Source organism: Xyrauchen texanus, chromosome 19 (assembly GCF_025860055.1).
Source record: "Xyrauchen texanus isolate HMW12.3.18 chromosome 19, RBS_HiC_50CHRs, whole genome shotgun sequence".
Taxonomy (NCBI): domain Eukaryota; kingdom Metazoa; phylum Chordata; class Actinopteri; order Cypriniformes; family Catostomidae; genus Xyrauchen; species Xyrauchen texanus.
Window position 1 is genome coordinate 39,389,053 of NC_068294.1, and position 24,415 is coordinate 39,413,467.

General features: G+C 35.9%; 1 protein-coding gene across 2 annotated transcripts in view; it reads left to right on the plus strand.

The window, feature by feature from the left end:
• LOC127659877 (E3 ubiquitin-protein ligase NEURL1B-like) overlaps nt 1-24,415 on the plus strand; it is a 58,465-nt gene that overhangs the window by 25,658 nt on the left and 8,392 nt on the right. Inside the window, exons 1-3 of one of the 2 annotated variants that reach the window (XM_052149835.1) lie at nt 6,760-7,012; nt 15,908-16,474; nt 22,976-23,695. In XM_052149835.1, coding sequence (XP_052005795.1) covers nt 6,982-7,012; nt 15,908-16,474; nt 22,976-23,695 — 1,318 coding nt within the window. In that variant the 5' untranslated portion in view covers nt 6,760-6,981. Of the gene's footprint in view, nt 1-6,759; nt 7,013-15,907; nt 16,475-22,975; nt 23,696-24,415 lie in introns of those variants that run through there. The other variant, XM_052149834.1, reaches the window with a different exon arrangement.

Genomic DNA, 24,415 nt, shown 5'->3' on the forward strand with positions numbered 1-24,415 from the left:
TTCACATTAGTGTTCGGTTTAGAGTTTGGTTTGTTTGATTGGTGTGAAAGCGATTTTCTGAACTTTTCTGCACGCCGGCGAACTGCATCCGAGTCCACTTGTAAAGGTGGTTTGGCATACTGTCCATGTGGACTTCAGTATGTTTGTATCAAACAATCAAACCAGCCTGAATCTTATGCCTACTGCTGCAAGAAATTTAGTCTCTTGCCAAACAATGCTGTCTACATGTCCACCCATTCCTGTATGGTCTCATAGAGATGTTATTTCACGCATTCCCTTTTTGTCGAGTCACATTGTCCTGACTGTCATCCGTGACCATGCCGATGGCTGCTAGACATTCATGAAATCAGACTGACAGATTTGTGTTAGTTGTTCCCAGAGGAGAAAGGACACGGACAATAATGTTCAGAAAAAGTTTTTTTAGATTGAGGAGCCGTCTAGACTGATGTGGGCAAATAATCTTGTTCAGGAAATGTAGAAATAAATGCTGTGGGATTTTCTTTTCTTTGCATGCTAACTTGTGTAGTATAATTAATAACAAATTTAGTCATGAACTTGCTTGAGGGTGAATCTCACGAAACCTGTCAAGAACATATCCTGGTCATATTTCACCCCAAAAGCAACAGAAAAGTTCATTATATTTTGCTTAATTAAGATTTTCTTTTACTTTGTGATGTTAATTTCGTGACTTTTAAGCATAGTCCCCACCAATCTTCATAGGATAATGTGAAAAAAAACATTATTATTACTGTAATGCAAAAAAAAAAAACACACACACATTGTGCTTGCACTGCTTTTAATACTGATGTGAATAAAACTATTGTATTACACCAGTTTACTGTAATACTTTAAATGAAGTCCTTAGATTATTCCAGGTTAAATACAAGTTAAGCTCAGTCAACAGCATTTGTGGCATAATATTGATTACCCAAAAATGTTACTTTGACTTGCACCCCCTTTTCTTAAAAAATAAAAGCTAAAATCTGGGTTAGATGACACTTACAATGGAAGTGAATGGGGGCTAATCTGTAAACATTAAAATACCAATTTTTCCAAAAGTATAGTATAGTCACAAGATGTAAACAATATGTGTGTTAACATGATTCTAGTGTCATAAAATCACTTACTAACCTTTTCTGTGTAAAGATATAGAATATTTGGCAACTTCGTTGCCATGACAATGTAATGCCATCAAACCTTAAAACCCTAGAATGACTGATTATGATTTAAACAACTTTATAGCTCAAATATACAGAAGAATTAATGTAAGCGCTTTTATAAAATGATAAGATTCACATTTGTGCCTTTTAAACCCTCCATAAATTGGCCCCATTCACTTCCATTGCAAGTACCGCACCGTAACCTCGATTTTTGCTTTTTTAAAGAAAAGGATGTACGGGTTTGAAATTATTTTTTGTGGTAATTAATAGTAAACCACAAATGCTGTTGACTGAGCTTCACTTTTATTGAACAATTATAGTACTTAGAATCACCCAGGAAAATATTGACAATTACAACAAATGTAAAAGGAAAATAATGTCACAATACAAATGAGGGTGCTGAAAAAAGGCTTTATTTCCCTTTATTCTAAATATTTTTATTTTGAGTGAAATGTGACCAGGATCAACCCAAACAGCATTTTATTGCATATTTGCAACATTAGCTAATGGAATTCATCCTATGACAATCCCTATCCCAAACAAAGAGCTTTTATTCTTGTGATATTGTGTTTACAGTGCAAATTGTCCCGCCTTAAACATTCCTCTTTTGCAAACCACAGTTGTGGCCGCCTTTCCTTTTAGAGTCATAATACACGCGTCAAAGAATTTCATTGTGCATTGGCCCTGCCTTTACATAGTACATTGAGCATTGCAGGAGGGTCTCTATATTTTCTTGGTACATATGAATATATTATAAAATATATTAAACAGTACTTCATCATAAAATTTATCTGGTTTATTGGGGTACAACTTGTTTTATAATGCAGTAGCTTTAATGTTAGGGTACATAGCAAGGTAGATTTCTGTTATATGGATAACTTACACAACCAAGAATTAACTTGCATTCCAAAACCAGACGTGCATTAGTAATCTGACAGAATGTATTTTGCACCCACAATTGTACTTATTGTCATACTTTGCCACATCAACCAAAACGAAAACCCCATCCTAAGTAGCCTGAGATTAGTTCACATGCATGGGCATGGAATGAACATGACTCTTGTAACTGTCTGAATTGTCACACTAGGTGACATGCTGTGCATAATGTGAGGATTTGGGGCAGATTAAATAGACGTTGGCCTGTGGCCGGCAGTCATGGGCTAGGTCTGTTTGGACAGGGCTCCTCAGAGACAGCTACAGTTCACAAGACAGGAAGCAGCTTGCAAGGATCTCAGCGGTCAAGGTCATGAGGAGAGAGGATGGGGGCGTGGCTGGTGTAGGGGATTTCCTCATAAGGGCTTGTGTCATTTTAAAAAATACCTAGTTTTCTGTTGGCATAAAAAAGTTAAGAAAGTTTTTTTTTTTACAGTAACTGTATTTTCATGACAAATAAACAGAGTTACTGAAATCATTTAATTCCAAGTATCTCTGTGATTTACATGATTTACAAGCTGTTGCTTGAATAATTACTAAGTTCTCTTTAATCTTATGTTTAGCTTGTGTTCAAGAACTTAAACCTCAATTTGAATATTACTTTATTTCAATTAAATTAGCTTGATCCATGACTTTATACATTTATCTAATAGATTTAGTTGACATAACTACAAATCTGACTAACAAAAAAGTAGGTCAAACACAAGGTGGGTCATTCTTCAATTTGGGTGGCAAATGAGAGGCAGAAATTGTAAAAATGCTTGTTTGTTTTCTTTTAATAAAATGTATTGCTATGCATTTAAAATTAGTTTAATATTCTATATCAATTAAAATTGAAGCTTAATAACATTTAGATTTTTAAATAATTTGAATCAAACACTGGTGAAACAATCACTTATGTCTATGGTGTTACCAATATTTGAAGTAAAATTTTTATTTATTCTAAATAAACAGGCATATGCAACTTTAGGTAATAATTAATAAATAAATAAATTACTTCAAGGACTCGGTTTCATTGATAATTTAAATATAATTTTTTTAAATAAACGTTTAATTGTTCATCTTGTCCCCTATTTTTGCCAAAGAAGAGTTGTTTCTTTTTTTTTAAAAATTGTATATACATAAAAATGGCAGGAAAAATGGTCTCTGCTACCTTTTATAGTCTTTCTTCTAAAATTTTAAAACCATTTTACAATCTAAAAACATTAAATTATAAGATTAAATGGCTCTGAAGGAAAGAAATGTCGGATACGTTTTGTTGTAACACCACAGACGTAATATTGCATAAAAGGTTTAACAATTAAAAGTTTGGCTTCGAAGAAGTTCCAGGTGGTTGTGGAAAACCCTTTCTTGAAAGGTACAGTGGACAAAAGGTAGAAGTTGTATTTAAAAATACAACATTACTGGTATATTGTCTGTGGAGTTACTATAGATTCTGTGGTGTTACCAGGAAATACAGTAACACCACAGACAGTAGCACCACAGACAAATTAGCCTAAATCCAGACTTTTCTAAAATGGAGGCTGCCATCATGATGATTTGAAGATCAGAGGACATTCTAGAAATATTAATAAGTATGCATTTATCAAATTTTTGATAAAAATATGTAAAATCTGCAAGTTATCAACATAACACCACAGACACTAATAAAGTGTGACACATGAAATTGTCAGGAATTTAGCTAACTTTAAGAAAATGAATAAGAAAGAATGTACTCACCATGCACCCCTCAGATCAACCAGCACCTGCAATGACCTTTACACACAGGAAGTAGTCCAAACAGATTTTCCCCTTTTCTTAAAGAGGCGACATCCATTGATGTAACACCACAGACATGAATTTGGGGAACACTACTTTTTTCGTGAATATTACAAAATATGTATTTTTTAAAATAATTGAATAAATTGTACATGTTAAATAAAACTATATTCATAATATAACCCTTTTTTTTTTTTTATGTTATATTGTTGTAATTAAATTCCATGATATCTCTCTGAGAGATGGTGGGAACATACATATTTTGTTATAAATGCAATCTCTCAAACTCAATTAAATATGTATTTTAAAACTAAAAAGTATCTATTAATAGTGCACAAATTGTGTTTATTCTACAGAATACAAAAATGAAAACATTTTATAATTTATTGGTATTTAAAGTTCATTTCAACTGTTGTAAAGTAGAGGGACACCACTTGCCACCACAAATGAAGAATGACCCAGGTACTATGTTATTTTGGCATTTACCATGGCAGTGCCATCATTTCTAAGCAGGTACCATGGCATTCTCTGAATTAGATCATGTAAATACCTTGAAATATAGGCTAAAATATGGTAATCATTCACCATATATCATTGTACATTAACAATACTCTTTGAAAGAGCTATAGAGAAATAAACAACAGCCGGAGTGGTTTGTTTAGGTGCCATTTAATAGAGTTTGTTCTGTGCGTTTCCTCAAACACCCACGTGCACTGCAAGCGCGCGACGCGTCAAAACACGCTCCCATCTTTGCTGCAAATTCTAGTTTATCGCGGGACTTGCGTCGCGTCTCTCGCGATCCGAAGAACTCCTTAGGAAATATATCAGGGGGCGTTCACAAATGACAGAGTAATTGCGCAACTCCACGCATTGGAACAGAACGCAGGTGCCTCGAGACGCGTTTTTATATATTGAAGTTCTTTTAAGGTCTACTGCAGGTCTTTAGTGACCCGGGACAACCTTCCACCCCTGTATCTCGTCCATTCTTTGGAGTTGTGCCCACACCTCTTTAGTATTCCTCAATCTGTATTTTTTAAATAATGTTACACGCACGCATGCGCACACACACACATACGCACACAGGGTCATTAGAAATCCTTGGGATGTAAGAGTGTCTGTTTTTTCCCCCACACTAGCATATATTATTTTTTATGATTATTTAATTTCTATGTTTTTGACTATCACAAAGGAATTATTTCTAAAGTCATAAATATAAATACCATTTCACATTGATTTTCTGTGCAACAATGAATTAAGAACCATGATGATTTATCAGTATGTGGAGAGAGGGGCACAAACTAACACTTTTTGGTTTTCTTAAGTTTGTGTAAATGTACTTGGGGTTCGATGTATTTGACTTTTTTTCACATTAATTTTACATGTGTCTCTTACACATATATGGTCTTTTATCATGAATACAGTGTTTACTTTTTCACCATCTACCTCGAAAAAAAGAAACACGGGACACATTGTAACAAGATCATATAAAAGCTTAAAACCCCCCGATAACAATTGTATCTGATCTAATTAAAAAGCCTAGAAGATAAACTACATTTTCATGTCAATAAAAGCCATTTATTAACTTTGCCATATATAATATAGCAATAATTGTGACACTTGACAATAAATACACAACAAAGCCACAGCACTGACCGAAATAATGCATGGATTGATGACAAAACACACACACACACACACACACTAATTAAGAAAAATTATGTAAATAATATATCTGATTGCATGGAATTGCATATTGTTTTTTGTAATTGGGGCACATTGTAATGCAGTGTTACAACGTGCCCTGTTGGCACAAGTGGGATTTAAACCTGGCTGGTCAAATGTAAGGTGCAAGCTAAAAGATTGGAGATTAAAATGATCCCAAGTTTGCCTCATTTTAAATAAACTGTAAAAACGGAAATGAAAATGTACTTTCATGTAAATTTTTACTTTTGCTACTTTAAAATGAACTTTTGGCGATATCTTCCAAAGTTTTTTTAAATGTTCCACAATTTTTTATCTACACAGTTTATATGGCAACGAGTAAACAAATGAAGTTTCATCTTACCAGTGTGTGTAGAAACATTTAAACCACGTGTTACAACTAGCCCCGCATTAGTTTGTGCCCCGCTCTCCCCTAGTCTACATATTAATCATGTTATTTCTTACTGAAGGTGGCGCTGTTGTTTCAGTGATTGACTTGATTTGCATTTGACATTGCTATTTGATGAAGAAACAACATGGAAGTAAACTATAGCAAGTAAAACACGTGCACAGTATGAAATGACTATTGTAATTTTTTTGCGGGGTACTACTGCCTGGAATTATATAAGTTGTGCATCTATCTCAATAAGTGCCTGAAGTGTATCTCAATATGTGTTTGACAGCCAGTTGCGTCTCAGGAAATTTCAATGTTAAAGTAATGAATCCTGTTCTAGGTTTGTCCTGATTTGTTGCATTATCTCTTTGATATATGACAAATAAAACATCAAAATATATAAATGCATATTTTATTCTATTATTTTCAAATTGTCTTGAAAATATTTCGAAAATGTGACACTCTCTGGGCATTTTGTAGATCCTTTTGTGATAGATATAAGTGCCGGGTCTCTAAAGACCCGAATATGTAAGAGTTTTTGGTCAAATTCCCATGCATTTAAGGGTTAATGACGCTGGAAAAACAGCGAGACTCAGCGCAACGGCCAAAGACGTCCGTCTAGCGCATGTTTACGTTACAAAACAATGAATATATGCGTCCTGTGTGAACGGAATACTACGGTAAGGACGCGTCTTGTGTGAACGCCCCCCTCAAGCTGTACGAATCGACGTCGCGCGCTTGCCATGTTCACAGCTGCGTTGGCGGGAGCGTTCTAGTTAATCGCGTCGCGTCCGGTGTTGATGGGTTGTGCGTTGGGAAATCGTGGGGAGGGTTTGACTGGTCAGTGCGCCAATGGCTTCAAGTGTGCATGATAGGATAGACGCAGCGATTCTCAGTCCTTCACCAACGCCTAGAGATTTCACACAGCTGTGATTGAGATAATATTCCGTATATTTCATAATAAATGGACGGACCAGGAGCTGCAGCATTAACGATCCACTTGTCACCAAGGGAGAGGAGGAATTATTGGAAGTAATGGGGAATACAACACCAAAACCACTAATAGGTAGGAGATAGCATGGTTGTGCATCAGTTGATTTGTCTTATAACTGCAATAGATGCATTTTTATATGATTTAATATGGATAAAGATGGTTTAATGTCTTGATATATTGTGCAAATACTGTGTCATGTATTATTTTGTGGTATTGAACTATATTGGTCTGACAGTGCATGTGTGCTGCGTGGGAGTGTGAATTTGACAGGTGACGTTCAAATTATTCTGAGATCCGGAAAATGTGTCACTGGTAAAAGCAATTAAGTGCATACTTCATAACTTTGCCCTTCATTTTGGGTTTTAAGCTAATATTCACTAAAATAAGTTGTTGGTTTTCAAAGCAAATATAATTGGTGAATATTTGGAGAGGTGGGCTCCTTGTTTCTCCAAGTGCATGTGATGAATGTTGCTTCTTTGGGGTTATGGCCAATAGTGTTTGTATATTCCATATTTGGCTGTATTTATGCTTTAGATCAACCAAACATTTGATATATATATTCACTAATAATAGATGGCTGATTTATTAGCACTGATTAAAAAGACTATAAGAGTTGATGCAGATGATTAGCTATGGGTACAGTTTCCATGGGAAAAGTCATTGCGCTTTCTTTCTATCTTTATTTTTGATAATTTGTACATTTGTTCTATACGCTCGTCTCCTTCTGACCGGCTGCAAGATAAAAATACAGAGTATTCCTTAAGCATACCACATGCACACACAGTTTCTATTTAGAGCCTATATTTACCCTGCTAGTTTGTTGATCGCATACTAAATCTTGAAATAATTCATTTTAGGGAGGTCTAGGGCCCTAAAAGTCAACTTCATTTTTCAATGAAATGTTTCACGGAAAATGTTATGCTGATAATGTATTTTTTTTTCATGAAAAATTTGTCTTACGTAATTTAAAATTGTAATCAAATTAAGTTGCAAAAGCATATAAAATAGCAGAAATCAGACACTGCTGTAGGTCTAGAAGACCTTTAAAGAGAAACTAAGTCACACTGATAATAAAAACTAGGTTTATTGAGATGTTTAATTTGTAGATGCTTCATTAGCAGGACAATCTAGACATTTGGTCATGTCTACAAGAAAATGCACATGGTCAGCACATGTCAAACTCGAAATTGTGCATGCATTATCAAAAGGTTAATGAGTCAAGAGTTTCAGTGGCAGTACTGGAGCTAATTGACCACTACAAAAATATTATTTGTTTTGAAATCTACAAATAAAGCTCTATCTGGTGCCCATTGTTTTTCATTGTGTGCTCAGTTCCCACTGTCTCACAAAAGTGTTGTATAAGTGACTTTATATGTTCACAGATTGACTGCATTTAAAAGGATAAACCAGATTAGTATTGCAGCATGCAATGAGGTTGTTTAATACAATCTAAATCAGGTTATATAAGGCCATAGACCTTTAAAACCTTGATTTATTTCTTGAAATGTTTTTATTTTTGCTTTAAGTTTTAATATAAATCCGCTTGAAATCTATGGGTCTTCAGAAACCCTCCATGATTGGGTGTGTCATTTAATGGACACAACGCTGATACAGGAACGCAGGACATTTTTCAAATGATCTGGAAAACAAAACACATAAATGTATTCATCATATTGTTTTCCTCTATTCTTGTTGGCAATTTATTAGGCACTATTGCCCAACTGTCTGCATCGCATGTGTGTTGGTACACATCTGAGACAGAGCTAAAACACCCAAAAAAGAGCCAAACCAGCCCTAAAAGCCTAAACTGGTTAGTGGGTCTCCCAACCTGGTCAGGCTGGTCTTTTGACTGGTTGTAGAGGGCTTTTGTGTACTTTTCAGCTGGCCAGGCTGGGGCATCATCTTAAACCAGCTAAGACCAGCAAACCAGCTTAGGCTGGTTTAAACCTTGAATGCAGTTCCATGTCAATTTGACCCATTTAAACTAGGGTTGCACCGATATGAAAACGGTTGGCCGATGCCGATAAAAACAAAACAACCATGTAGGGCGATACCGATACCAATTCTTTGCAACTTACCTTATTTTCTCATCGGATTTTACTATTGGAATAATGCTTTAAAAATGTACAAAGATGTAAAAGATACAAAAAGATAAATCAAATGACTAAATGTGGTAACATGATGATTGATTTGAAAAAAAAAAAGTTATTTGTACTTCTAAAACTTTTTGGCACTTATCTGTTTGGCAGTTTAATACAAAAGAACATTAGAAATTCATACTATGCAAGGGCGTAGATTTGGCTTGATTATTGGGGGGTTACCTCCCCCCCCCATCCCCCTGGAAACTATGCCCCTGATACTATGCATATGTTGGGCAATTCCACGGAAATGTCAACCACATCATGAAATAATAAGAAGTTTTAACCAAAGAGTCAAAGACTTTTCAAATAGTTTTTACAACTTGTGTTACTAATTAAATAAACCATTGGTTTTTCATATCAGCGTTTTCATGCTGATTGGCTAGGTGCACAAGATGGTGCTCATTGAAACTGAGTAAGCACACACAGTAGCCACGTTTACATGCAACCAAATAATCCGTTAAGAATCCGACTGATAGCTCAATCAGATTGAAATGCTTTCAAGTAAACACAAAAATTATCCGATTGAGCTGGATCTGAATGAAATTTCCATCCGATTGAAGGGGGTGGTGCAGACCTAAAATAATTAGATTCAAAGAAAAATGTTTGCCATGTAAACATTTGAATCCGACTACTTTCTCAACCATATTCTAAAATACCTTGCGCTCATGCGCTGAGATGAGGTGCGTAGGTATGTTTAGCCTATACATGATACTCTTTGCGAGAATCAAATTTATACAAAGCAATGACAAAACGCATTATAAAGGGTATGCGGGCTCACACTGAATATTCTGCAGGGCACACGCGTTCTTTCATGACATCACTTTAATTGGGAATTCAAGCAGCAGGTCTGGTTACGGTGTTCTGTATTCCATTGCATGTATGCGAACATCCTGAAGGCAAATCCATAATTTGTAAAGCACTTTTCCTTTGCCATAGTGACCAGGGGTGTAGATTCCATGAGGGGGAGGGGGTTAATAGAAACAAGCAAGTACAACCCCCCATATTTATACCATGATCAATGGAAACATGTAAATTCTTCACACTGTACCCCTTTGTTCAAGCCAAATCTACTCCCTTGATAGTGACAGTCGATAATATGTGACGGATTAGGAAAGTAAATGTTAGAATATGTTTTACAAGAGATGATGCAAAGTGAGCACAGTAAATATCCTAAACATCCTCCTCAAAACTTCTGTTAAATTGCACACGGTTATAGGCTTTGAATTAAAAAAACTCCAAAATATCGATAGCCTATTAATAATAATATCTAGGTTTTAGACGTTGGCTATTTATATCGTATAAGAGTAAAACTCATCTTCGGACAGTTATTTAACTCTGCACGCATCCCTTCTCTTGCTGTTTTAAATAGCCTACCTTTTTTTTCTTGAATGATTAAATGCTCCGTTCCGCCATCATTATTGCTTAGTGATTTTTGTGTAGCGTTCCGTCCGCAGCTGTTGCTTAAAGTGCCTATTATTTTGTTTCCATTCCACATCTGTAAACTCCTTTAAGGACAATTCTCACCCACCTGTCTTTACTTTGTACTCTCATCCAGAGATGCCTGCGGTTAGATTGGAGGAATGGGCATGAGGCAAATACACGGTTAAGTCAAACAGGGTATTAGACGCTGCTTCTACTTTTTCATTGCCAATGTAGAGTGAGTAACATAAGAAGAAAGCTTTTCTGGCATATTTGTTTTTAGATATCTCATCAAAGCAAAAATGGCAATTACGGTTTTGGTGCCATTCACACTTTCTCAGCCTTTCTCTGCTTCTTCAGAATGCAATGACTGATGCTCCTCGCATGCGCAGAAGTTTTGTTCGGAATAAATGTAATGCACATGTAAACTAATATTTGTATTGATTACAAAGTTTAGGGGACATATAAACAGTACATTCAGAATCTGCAATCGGATTGAATTTATTCGGATTGATGAAACAGCCATTGATCGAGGTGTAAGCAGGGCTTTGTTGTTGCTTTGAGAAGAGACTTTCAAAGGAGACTTGTTAAAGACTTGGTTGAGACCATCTTGAGTGTGATTACAAATAAAGAAAGAGAGGAGAGTGGTTTATAGGGCTGCAACTAACCATAATTTTGCTAATCGATTAATCTACCTATTATTAGAACGATTATTCGACTATTCGCTGATTAATGCAAAGATTAATCATTAGCTCTTAACGTATTATTCAGCTTGTGGCCCGACATAAAATATAGTGCTTACTAACAATAAAGAGGACAAAATCATCTTTTAAAAATACCTCTAAATGACATTCACTGAATTAACGGGAAAAAATACTTTCTGTAAAGAAATTCACTGCAAAAAATCATATTGTTATCAAGTTTTTTCTCTTGTTTTCCATTTAAAATGGTCTAAAAAACTAAATACATTTACTTGAGAAGCAACATATAAGATATTTAGACTTTTACAGCATACATTAATCTTGATTAATTCATTTCTATCTATACATTAACATGAGGTAATATATTATGAACTGTAATTAACAATGAACAATGGTATATTTAAATGAAAAATGTACCTAGATTAATGCCGTAAAAAATGTTTCATTGGTTGTTCGTTATACCAAATGCATTCACCGTGGTTTATTAATTGAACCTTATTGTAAAGTGTTACCAAAAAGTGACTAAAGTTGCATATGTGTGTAATCAGATGTAAGACGTTGACAGAAACATGGTTGTTGTCATGTAGACATTTGTTGTGTTATGCATTTGGCTGGCTTGCATTGAGAGCTGTTGCTGAATGTTTCATGTACAGTATGTGTGTCAAAGTCTTTCTAGCAAGTCAGTCCACTGTCGACCATCTTTGGAACGCTCTTGGGAAGCTAATTCCAGTCATGCCAGTGCAGCTTCTATCTACTTGAATGGGGAAATACCAAAATCTCAAAAACAGTCAAAGAACATATTTCATATCAGCAATAAAATTTGATAATACTGGAATCATAAATTGTACTTCTTTACCTCATATTACGCAACAAAAACGTGCCGACTTGTATTGCTAATGCGCATTTGTGTTGTCGAGTTGATTGATAGGCGATGCCTGTATCTAAAAGGTGATTGGCTCTTTTACATGTAAGGCAGGACTTCCTTTCTACATCCGTTTATCGTTGGGCTCTCAGAGCTTCTTGATTGGGCGTTCCAATTTCCCACTGTGATGAGGAGGTGGGCGTGGCCGGGGCCGAGAGAATGCACGCCCCGCACTGAGTTGCCTAATTAGCGGGAGAGGGATAAAGGAGGAGCCGGGGACACCAGAGGGAGAGAGACAGAAACGCGCATGGCTGCTTTGTGCGTGTTTGTGTCGTTATGTTTCAGTTTATGTTGGTGTCTCATTAAAGTCTTGTTGTTTGTTACTCTGGTTCCCACATCCTCCTTTCCCGAACAGTTACACTGGTGCCAAAACCTGGGAAAGGAGGATGCGGGAACAGGAGTAACAAACAACAAGACTGTGTGAACATGCAAGCAAACAGGCATGCATAAATTGTCACAATATTATAAGCTCAATATGAAAAACACTGGGAGTCAATGGAACAAATGTTTGTGTGTGTGGTTCAAGATACACCTGACCAAACATGTCTCTGTACCAGAGTTAGCACTTTATTAACTTCAATACAAAGTGACTTTTATGACAATGGACTCCATAAACTCCATTTTTTTCTAACAAAAGATTTATCTATATCTTTGATGTAGTTGTAAATTAAATTGTACAGGTTTCCTGTAAATATGAGTAATTTGGCTTGAATATAGTACAACCTACGTACATCTGGACAACATAGAAAAATTAACCCATTAAAAAACGATGTGGTCAGATATGCTCAGTAAGCCTTGCATCAATATGCAGCTATATTGTACTAATTTCTAGTGAGACATGGCTAATAAAGTCATATATATATATATATATATATTGGAGCTTTATTCTCTGGCTCCATCACAATATTACAAAATAAATGATTCAAACTGGTATTAAGGTTTATTTTGACAAAGAAGGTTATAAGTGGATGTCGACCAATATGGCTTTTAAATAGTGATACAAATACATTTTTAGAGCAGGCAGGCCAATGGCTTATATAAATATTAGGCTACCAATTTAATTAAAGCAAATAAGATGCACAGAATTACTATGTTTAAATGAACACTTATTTTACACTATATTTACCTAACCAATAATTGAAATTGTTGACCCTGTTCATTTGGGCTAAACCGGTTTTATGTATCGTCAACGTTTGTGTGCATAATTGCCTTTATGCAAAAACTATTTGACAAAATGTAATTTGTGCTTGTGTAATTTATACTCTTATTCTGGTGTTAAAATACAAACTATCTTTTAAAAAAGAATTTTTTTTTATCCAGCCCTCCAATTTTGTTTAATTTGCTTACACAAACAACTAACCATCACAAAGCCTGCGACTGATATACTGTTTGTATATGACAAAGCAATGGCCTCTTGTGTGTGTGTGTGTGTGTGTGTGTGTGTGTGTGTGTGTGTGTGTGTGTGTGTGTGTGTGTGTGTGTGTGTGCTGGAAATTGGAGTCAAGGAACTGGCCAGTTGAATTGTCGTTAGCCATAGCTCTGATTGGATAGCGCAGGCCTATATTTGGAAGGCAGGAAAGAGCACGCTCTGCTTCACAAGAGGAGTTGATGACTCTCATTGCTCCTCAGCCTATACACAATCAGTGGAGAGCTCCTTTAATCACAGAATGTAAAGAGGTGACTGTGGTATTTTATGACTTGTGTCTTAGATCTGTTTATGGAAGACACTATTCGACTACAGCCCTGCGATTCCATCCTGTCCATAAACTCTAATGCAGTGCTATGGAAAGCAACTGGACTTAATGAAAAACAGTTCTATATATTTCACATATATTCTGTATCATTTTCACAACCGCAATCTTTTTCTGTCAAGAAATATAAAGCATGTAAGTCTTGCTTTGTTTCTTTAAAATAAAAAAGAGCGCTAACAGTGTATATTTAAATGGAATTTTCAATCAAAATGATGGTACGCTGAGTACATCCACAATAATTCACACAGAAAATCACAATAACTGTGACACACCCTGACAAATGAAAGCACAGATGCTACATATGTTTCGCTTGCATGTTTAATGGCAGTATCATAGTTTATATGTAATTAGGTATAATGTCTAACATGGGAAATGTGGCATGGTACATTTCACTGATTGTCTGTACAAAGATCAGAGAAAATTGGTAAATAAACAGTAGCAAGCAATATCTTCCAATCAAATCAGTGTTTAATGAAATGTGGTACTCAGCAAGTAATCAAATATAAAAACGAAACACTACTGTACAACAAAGGAAGAACTTAATGGGAATTTATAATTTAATTAGCATGTTTCGCATACAATCGTCTTGTATATTGATTACTTTTTAGTGGAATGAGGATGTGTTTTAATTGGGTGAATCTCACGAAAACCGGCAAGAAACGTCTGGGTCATATTTTACGCCAAAATCAATAGAAGTCTTCTTTTTTTGTGCATGAATAAAATGAAGTATATTTTTTAGGACATAGCGATTTTTGCATTGCGACTGCTTTTAATCGAATTTTAACGTACATTTGTAAGCATACATAATGTTTGTATTTTTTTGTAAGAAATTTAACAAATGCTGATTTTACTAAAAAGCTTAAAACATTTAATATAATTTGGTAACACTTTTACAATGTGTTACAAAGGTTGTATTTGTTAACATAGCCTACATTAATGAACATGTGCTAATATTTTCACAGCATTTATTAATCTTGTTTAATATTAAATCCAATATTTACTGTCTGATACATTTTAACATTCAAAGTTGTATACGTTAACATTATGCATTATAGATTAACATGAATTAACAATAAACAATTGTATTTTTTTTAATAAATGCTTTAAAAATTATTGTACATTGATAAGACTAGTTCATGATACCTACTGCTTTAACTAGTGTTAACTAATAGAACCTTTTTGTAAAGTGTAACCTACGGTATAATATTAATAAATAGAGTCTAGACAGCATTCATTTCTGCATGAATGTTACAGTAATAATGAATGAGAGTTCTTGCATTGTAACGAGAAATGCTCTTAATTGTCATGAAAGTAATGTCACAATTCAAAAACCTAAAAAGGAGGAATATAAAAATAGGCTGTTTTACTCTTTATGCAAGGTATAATTCCCAAAATGATTTTTGTCTTTTGACTATGGAGTGAAATATGACCTGGACATTTCCTCGTGAGTTGTGAGATTCAGCCAGTTTCATAATGGCAGTGGGAGATCAGATTCAAGCATGTTCACATTGCTAGAAATCGGTCATGCACACAGTACAAAAGATTTACTGCTGTTGATTTGCTCTACATTGATAACGCTGTATGTGCATTGACTTATGGGCGCACTGTCAACACTGTCAACATCGTACTCTTTAGTGCTGCTGTTTGAATGCTCTCGTTTCTTGGAATAATGCCTTTTCAGGGCCCTTGAGAGATTTATGTTATAGATGTCTATGGTGAACAACAATGCTCTTATGCTGTTTGAGTATCAGTTTGAGTAGTGAGATCCCAAAGACAGAGACCACTTATTAAAATGCATCTATTTAAATTAAAAAATTTGAACTGCAAATAATATTATCAGCATAACAATTTTAGTAAAAGGTTAAAAAATGTACATGAATATCAGAATTTATTAGTATCAGATATGTCACCATTTTGCTTTAAGAATTTAATTTGAAATTTCTTGATACATTAATCATATTTGCCATTTGTTTATGTAAATTAGAAGCACCCTGTGACTGTTTCTAATGTACTCTATTGCTTTGCTCAAACAGATGCCAGTCTACAGCACCGCACTGTGGCCAACCGCCAGTACTGCATTATTTCCAACAGTGGAGTGGACCGCCGCACATCTGCCCCACCAATCAGCAACGAGTCGCCCCGTTTTCACCCCCACGCCAAGGGCAAAAACATCCGGTTGGACGCACAACTGCGTCGGGCCACACGCAAGAACAGTTTCTGTAATGGCATCACCTTCAGTCAACGACCCATACGCTTGTACGAGAAGGTGCGTTTGCATCTCTCGGGAGTCCACACAGGCTGGAGTGGGGCTCTACGCTTTGGTTTCACCAGTTTAGACCCTAGCGAACTTTCCTTAGCTGACATCCCCAAATATGCCTGCCCTGACCTGGTGACCAGGCCCGGATACTGGGCCAAAGCCCTGCCTGAGAGACTGGCCATGAGAGACAATGTTCTGGCCTTCTGGGCTGACCGACATGGGCGGGTCTTCTACAGCATCAATGATGGAGAGCCCATCCTCTTCCACTGCGGTCTAAGTGTTACCTGTCCGCTCTGGGCCATCATAGACATCTATGGAATCACACAGGAAGTTACATTGCTAGGTGAGTATTCTTATTTATCATTAGTTGCTATAAGACTACTTGTGAAAATGTTTCCATTTTGCACTCTTTTATAATTTAATACAAATATTTGAATTCCAAATTACATTATCAGAATTACAATTTGAGTAAAAGGTTGAAAAATCAGTATTTGGTAAACTTCTGTGACAGCATGCATGCATTTGAGGTCGTTCCAAAGATCATCTTGTGTGCTAAAAATGGAAGTTACTTTCAGGTCCTTGAATAACGTATAACGTGCAAGTAAGGGCAGCCGGTGGACGTTCTGGTGCCCTCCTAAGGTAAGATGGTGACCCCCCATAGCCGGTGGACTTTCTGGTGCCCTCCTAGGGTAAGATGGTGCCCCCCTAGGGAATTGGTGCCCTACGCAGACTGTGTAGTCTGCTTATAGGGAGTGGCGGTACTGGTAGTGGTGGAGTATTCAGCAGTGAGATTCTTTCACCGCATGTTGAGAGTAAAATTATGTGTAATGTGTGTCCAAAAATCAATTTGTCAATGAATAATCTGTTCTTTACAGTCAGTTGTTGATAAAAAAACAAAAAAAACAACAACATTTAATTCTAATCAGGCATATCATAGATGAGATAAAGCCCTTTGGAGTCTCTCTCGTTAACATGCGCAGAAATGGAGGGTTTCCTTAAAGAGACAGTACCAGTTTTTGGCATGTGTTCAACAACTCAATGTAAACAATAAACATGTAACAAAATTATAATATATGTGTTATAATATTAAATGTATTGATTAAAAACATTGATTTGTTCATTTTTAAAAAGCTAAAATGTAAACAAAATGATGAAAAACTCAAAAAATGTCATTAGTAAAATGTATATTTTCATGTTGTACCTAGTTAGAAGACCACCTGTATAATTCACAGCATTAGCTGAGAGAGAATTAATTTTATATGTAAGCAAAAGAGACATTATAACTAAAATAGTGGAGTGGTGGTGTAGTGGTCTAAACCACATAACTGGTAAACTGGTAAACTGGTAATCAGAAGTTCGTTGGTTCGATCTCCACAGCCACCACCATTGTGTCCTTGAGCAAGGCACTCAACTCCAGGTTGCTCCGGGGGGATTGTCCCTGTAATAAGGGCTCTGTAAGTCGCTTTGGATAAAAGCGTCTGCCAAATGCATAAATGTAAATGTAAATATACCCACATGAATCGATATCAAATCAAAATCGGATAAAAATCCAACCCAAGAGCATGTGAATTGGAATCAAATCAAAATGGGGAAAATTGTTTGTTGTGGTGGAAACTGGGGCAGGCGTAATTTTCGACACATTTCTAGAAATAATTTTAAAACAATAAATATTGAAATGTTTTATGTTTACTCATTGTTTAGATTATCATAGTTTTAAACATGTCTAAAAAGGCTAAACAAGGCTAAAACAGTCAAATTTATACATAAAGGCATTTGAAAAGTACCAAAAAATAAATGATGATGGCTTGTTAAAAAGTTTTCAATTCAATTTTAATGAAACCATTATATAACAATAAGCAAAGAAGTTGCAATCTGTTGGTTTTATTCAAATGTAACCCCTGGGACATGAAAGTGCCCGAAGTTGAAGAAACACCCATGAACTCACATTGAACACATTCAAAAAGAAGCACATTGAAACATTCTCAAATAATGCTGGATAACATTGATCATCAGGTTTTCATTTTGAGGTTTGTGTGAACTGTAAATGCTGTTATTAAAGCAAAAAGGCCATGTAACAAATACTAAGAAATTCTAAAAATCTCAACCAAATTATTTTGCTGAAAGTATAATTTGTAATGAAGGTTGTTACAAAAGAGAGAGAAATTGAAATATTTGCACTAATTGACTTTTGCACCCCACTGTAGTTCAGTCCTCCTTTTTATAATGTTGCAGAAATCATCAATAACTCCAGTCAACACACTCCACAGATTATTTACAAGTCTTCATCCAAAAGCTACCAAGAGTTGCTCTAGTTTGATATGATTTCCTAAACTGTAGCAGCTCCAAGTAGGCCAGAGAAGTGTCATCTGGGATATGTCACCTAAGTTATGACACTTTAGGCTTTACTCCAAATTAAGCTGAAGGTAGTTCCCTTTCATTCAATTTAGAGGTGTTTGCTAAGGCAATTAGGGAATGTTACTTTTGATCAATATTTACTCACTTTCATGTTGTTCCAAACCTATTTGACTTTCTTTCTTCTTTGGAACATTAAAGAAGTCGTTAGGTAGAATGTTAGCTTCAGTCACCATTCACTTTCATTGCTTCTTTTTTCCATGCAATTAAAGTTTAGTCCCTTTTTGTTTCACAGAAGAAACAATCTCCAGTGGGGCTTGAATAACATCAGGGGGAGTAAATAATGACAGAAGTTTCATTTTTGTTTAATCTATCAATTTAACTGCAGTTCAACTGTGGCATCAATGAAAGAACTAGTAGACATCCTCTAAAGCAGATTGTTTGAATTACTGCATTGTCAAGAGCTCATTTAAGACATGATTAGATAATGGCCTCACAGTTTTGTTGGAACTGTGTCCAAGAGGCCCCACAGCCAGCACTGAATACCACAAATGTTGTTCCTTGATTCACTCTCTTATCCTGACCGACTGATGGCTTTGAGTCCAGCCAGATAAATCCTGCAGCCTTAAAATTTTGAGGATTAAATATCCAACAATAGCCCCAATACTGAGAATGGGAGTCCTTGAATTCTTCCTTCATTTTTCTATCTCTCTCTGTCTCTCTCTTGCTCTTTCTCTCCAAAGCTCAAGGACTTTGTTTACCTTCTGTCTGCTGAGATGTCTGACCATATTTGGTCAGGGCTGCTGTATATTCCTGCAGAAAGTGTTCCAGCCTATTTGAGACAATGAACAAACCTAGACCTACGTATGGACCTTATTCAGAGCAGCGGCATATTTAATGTTCGACAGGAATGAAAACAAGTCTTTGAGTTATACACTTACAGTCTCTTCAATGGGTTGTACTGTTGTGGAAATTGGTGTTGAATGAAAAAAACCTGATTACACGAGATGTGATCTATTAGCTGTATAAAGCATTTTACATTAGAGGTAGACCAATATATTGGTTTTACCTGTTAATCGGTGCTGATAGTTGCATTTTTGAACTGACGATAGTTGCCGATATGATGCTATTCTTCTCACCACAATTGTACAGAGTGGTTATCTGAGTTACGGTAGACTTTGTCTGTTGACCTCTTTCATCAACAAGGTGTTTCTGTCCACAGAACTGCCGCTCACTGGATGTTTTTTGCTTTTGGCACCATTCGGAGTTAATTCGAGAGACTGTTGTTTGTGAAAATCCCAGGAGATCAGCAGTAACAGAAATACTCAAACCAGCCCATCTGGTACCAACAATCATGCCACGGTCCAAATAACTGAGATCACATTTTTCCCCATCCTGATGGTTGATGTGAACATTAACTGAAGCTCCTGACCCATATCTGAATGATTTTGTGCACTGCTGCCATATGATTGGCTGTTTAGGTAACCGCATGGATGATTGTTGGTGTCAGATGGGCTGGTTTGAGTATTTCTGGAACTGCTGATCTCCTGGGACACAACAGTCTCTAGAGTTTACTGAGAATGGTGCCAAAAACTAAAAATATCAGTGAGCGGCAGTTCTGTGGATGGAAATGACTTGTTTATGAGAGAGATCAACAGAAAATGGCCAGACTGGTTCAAACTGACAAAGTCTACGGTAACTCAGATAACCACTCTGTACAACTGTGGTGAGAAGAATATTGTGGTGAGCAGCCCTGAATATACAGCAGCCGGTTTGGTGCTGTTTTGGCGACACAAAGGGGATCTACACAATATTAGTTAGGTGATTTTAATGTTGTGGCTGATCGGTGTATGTAGGCATAAAACCTTTCATCTGATGGATATATAGCCTAGAAAAAGCTTAATTTGGTAAATACTTACAGAGTAAGTAACTATTGCCATTTTTTTTTAACATTCTATAAATCGAATAAAACTGTCTTCCGATTAATCGTTTTTCAGTCGACCTCTATTATACAGTGCATGCCATTGAATTAGGTCAGCAACTAATGATTATTTTAATAATCTGCATTAGCCCACCGGGAAAATGTCTGGTATGCCAGATTACCAGTCCAGCCCAGCCCTGGTAACAACATATAATTTAATGATTTTCAGTACGATTATTCGACTATTCGCTGATTAATGCAAAGATCCCGACATAAAAGATTGTATTAAATGTGCTTACTAACAATAAAGAGGACAAAATCATCTTTTAAAAATACCTCTAAAAGACATTGACTGAATTAAGGGAAAAAATTTCAGTAAAACATTTACTGCAAAAAATCATATTGTTATTAATTGTTTTTCTCTTGTTTTCCATTTAAAATGGTCTAAAAATCCTTAAAATAAGATACATTTACTTGAGAAGCAACATATTAGATATTTAGACTTGCTTTAAGAGAATGTATCTTAAATATACAGTAAGTGTATTTTGTATACAAGTATAAATATCTTATGCTGCTTCTCAGCTGAATGCATCTTTTTTAAAGTATTTTTAGATATTTTAATATAACAGCATTAAAGATGTAACGTCGGGGTGTTTCCTTTAAAGATGCTCGACATGCAGTCGGAGTCAGATGCAAGCTGCAGTTCTGCTCCCGCGCCATCATTAGAGTTTAATGTGATCTCGTTTTACGTTAATGAGATCAAACCACAGTTTGACAACAAAACATTTTGTCGACAATTTTTTATCGTCAACATAGCCAATAATGTCAACTAATCATTTCAGACCTACATTGAAGTGACTCTTAAGTCTAACAGCCTTGTTAGGGAAAATTAAATATGGTGCTTCTCTGACAAAATATCTCTAAAGAACATACTCGGAGTTATTTGATTAACAGAGATCAATATTGCAATTTTACTAACCTTTGAAATTTGGGAAGAGAACATTGTATATTGCATTGAAACCTTTGAATTTATAATATACTTTAATCCTGACACCTGGGATGAATCTCATATTGAAATGTCCAGGTCATATTTCACTCCAAAATCAAAAGAAGAAATATTATTTTTGACATGACAGTTAAGCACATTCACCACCAAATTCTCATTACAGTAATGCAGTAATGAAAATCATTGTGTCTGGACAGTGCTGGACAATCAGCATGAAATAAATTCTGTATGTACAACAAATTTAGTACGACCATGATGTATACTTATAATTATACTTTACAAATGTACTGTACAACTTAAAATAATACAAAAAAACAATATTAAATTGAGTTTTTTTTTCAAATGAAATATTTTAATTTATTTACCGTTAAAATGTATTATTGAGTGTTTTCTCAAGCAACAGATTTTCCTATAGTTTTATGTCCCTTTTATCATTCCTTCTGTCTCTTTCTTCTAATTTCTTCTCTTCTTATTTCAACTCAACAGTTCAAATGTATTTCATGTCCATTTATTTGTTAAGTTGGAAAGTAGCTATGTAATAAGAAGGATAATGGTACAGTAAGCTGCTCATTATCGCAAAATAAACCCCTACAAAGTAAACTTTGCACCCTATCAGGGTTTGATTTGAAAGTAATGAGCAGCTTACTCTATATTATCCCTTATTTAAATGTGATCAAAATTAGGCTTTGTTTTTCTCAATTAAAATGAATTAATATATATATATCTATAATATACTGTATATATTTTATTTTTTATTTTTGGGTGAAATATGACCTGGACAATAGAGCACAACAATGCCAGACCACATTTTCAGCCATCTTTGTTCAAGAAGTATTTTTCCCATTAATTATTTCCATAGGGATTTCATTGAAACCTTTATAAACACATTCTAAGCCATGAATCAACCAGCTCTGAGGTGAAGCACATCACAAACTTTCATATGAAGCAAAAAAGTACTTGAAAATCTGACAAAAATGTAAAAGACTGTGTAGTTAATGGCTTTAATGAGGGACTGAACTGCAATCCCGTGAAGCATTGCGAATGACGTAATTGAATTAAAAATGATTGAAATACATAAAACTGTTCAATTCAAGTATTAAAAGTTGATTAAAAGTTTAGATGTATTGCAGTTTTATTGCAAAATGTTCAGTTATATACAAATATATAAGTAGGGGAGTTTGAAAGAGTGATTCTCTGATTGGTGGATCGTTTCCCTTCTGGATCATATGTAGTCCTTCACCAGGAATTATTAAACACGATTGTAAAAAAATGAAGTTGAAAAAGGTCTGATGGCTTCAACAGAAGCATATACCATCAATGAACAACCTCTGAGCTCATGGTAGGTCTGTCTTTAAAGGTTATTAAGTTATCGTTAATAATTAATTTGCCTATGACAAAAATGAATGGGATTCTTACTTCCATAACCAGACTGGTTACTGTGAGAATCACCCTCTAATATTTGTCACTGAGATATCAGATGCACTTTTGTTGTTTGCAAAATTATTTAAAGTGCCTTCATATGCTTTAATCTGTAAGGAGTTACTGACCTCTCTTTCCTCTCTCAGAGAGTACGTTTGCTGAGAGCGTGGGCGCGAATAATCTGAGCACCACTCGACTTAGTGCCTATCTGCCCCAGAGCAACCATGATTCGGCCAATTACAACAACAACCAGCTGGAGACCAACCAGGCCGCCGCGGCGAAGTTTGCCACGCTACAGCTCCGCAACTACAACCAGCTCATCCCCTGCTGCTCCACATCTTCCACCCCATCCAACGCCTTCACCGCCCAGAGAGCAGTCCGTGGCCTCTCCTTGCCCCTCGACACTGACCTACACTTTCACCCGGTGCGAGGCCCTGACGTGGTCCTCTCTAATGACCGCACAGTTGCGTGTACCCACTTTCTGAACAGAAGCAGAACTCTAATGTTCAGCGACAGGCCCGTTCGAGTGGGCGAGACTCTTTATGTGGAGGTCGGCCATCTCGGCTTGCCATATTTTGGGGCGCTTCTGTTTGGTATGACTTCTTGTGATCCAGGCACCCTAAATGCAGGCGAGCTTCCTGCTGACCCGGAAGTTCTTCTAGACCGTAAGGAGTACTGGGTGGTGTACAGGGGTTTTCCTGTGCCAGCGGCGGGCGATGTGCTCAGCTTTACTCTTCTGGCCAATGGGGAGGTACATCACGGGATTAATGGAGGAGCACGTGGTCGTCTGCTCTGTGTCGACTCGTCTCAAGTTTTATGGGCCTTCTTTACACTGCACGGGGCCGTAAACCGACTCAGGATACTAGGTATGTATTTACAAAATCACTCCACTGGGGCTAGATAGATTGGAACAAATGTTGGTTTGTAGATATTAATAGTAGAAGATCATTTTCTTTTACAAAAACTTTGGTAACAGGGTTGAATGGTTGAGCCTGACACATGCAGTCAACCCCTACAAGCATCAATAAACTGAGAAACTACACAAACTTCAAACAAATGGAATGATGTAATGTACTTGTCTTCCCGCCTTGCTATAGAAAGTGTCCAAATGATGTTACTTCCTACGTATCAAAATATTATTGAATGGTTTATTTGTTTTAGTATTTTATTTAATTTGATTTGTAGATACATTGGAGCAGGAAAAGACCAGTAAGTGTAACAGGACAAAAAAAAAAAACAGGACTCTGTTTTAGGTCATAAAATCTAATTTCTAGGAAACAGACATTTAACATTGACATTTTAAAACTATTTTGGACAGACCATATCACCACTAATATAAAAAAGTGCATACGTTGTTTTTGTTATTTTATATGAATTAATAATATTCAGTTAATGTAACTTTACCTTCTGTTATGTAAATACTATATTTTACTATTATAATATATTTAATTGTACTTTTATATAAATACAGTATATTATGCATGTATGCAAATAGCCCATCTTGTTGGCAAAGGCTATATACAATAACTTGGCCCACCATTGCTGAGACCAAGCTCAAGACAGCCACACCAAATGTCTTTGGGGTA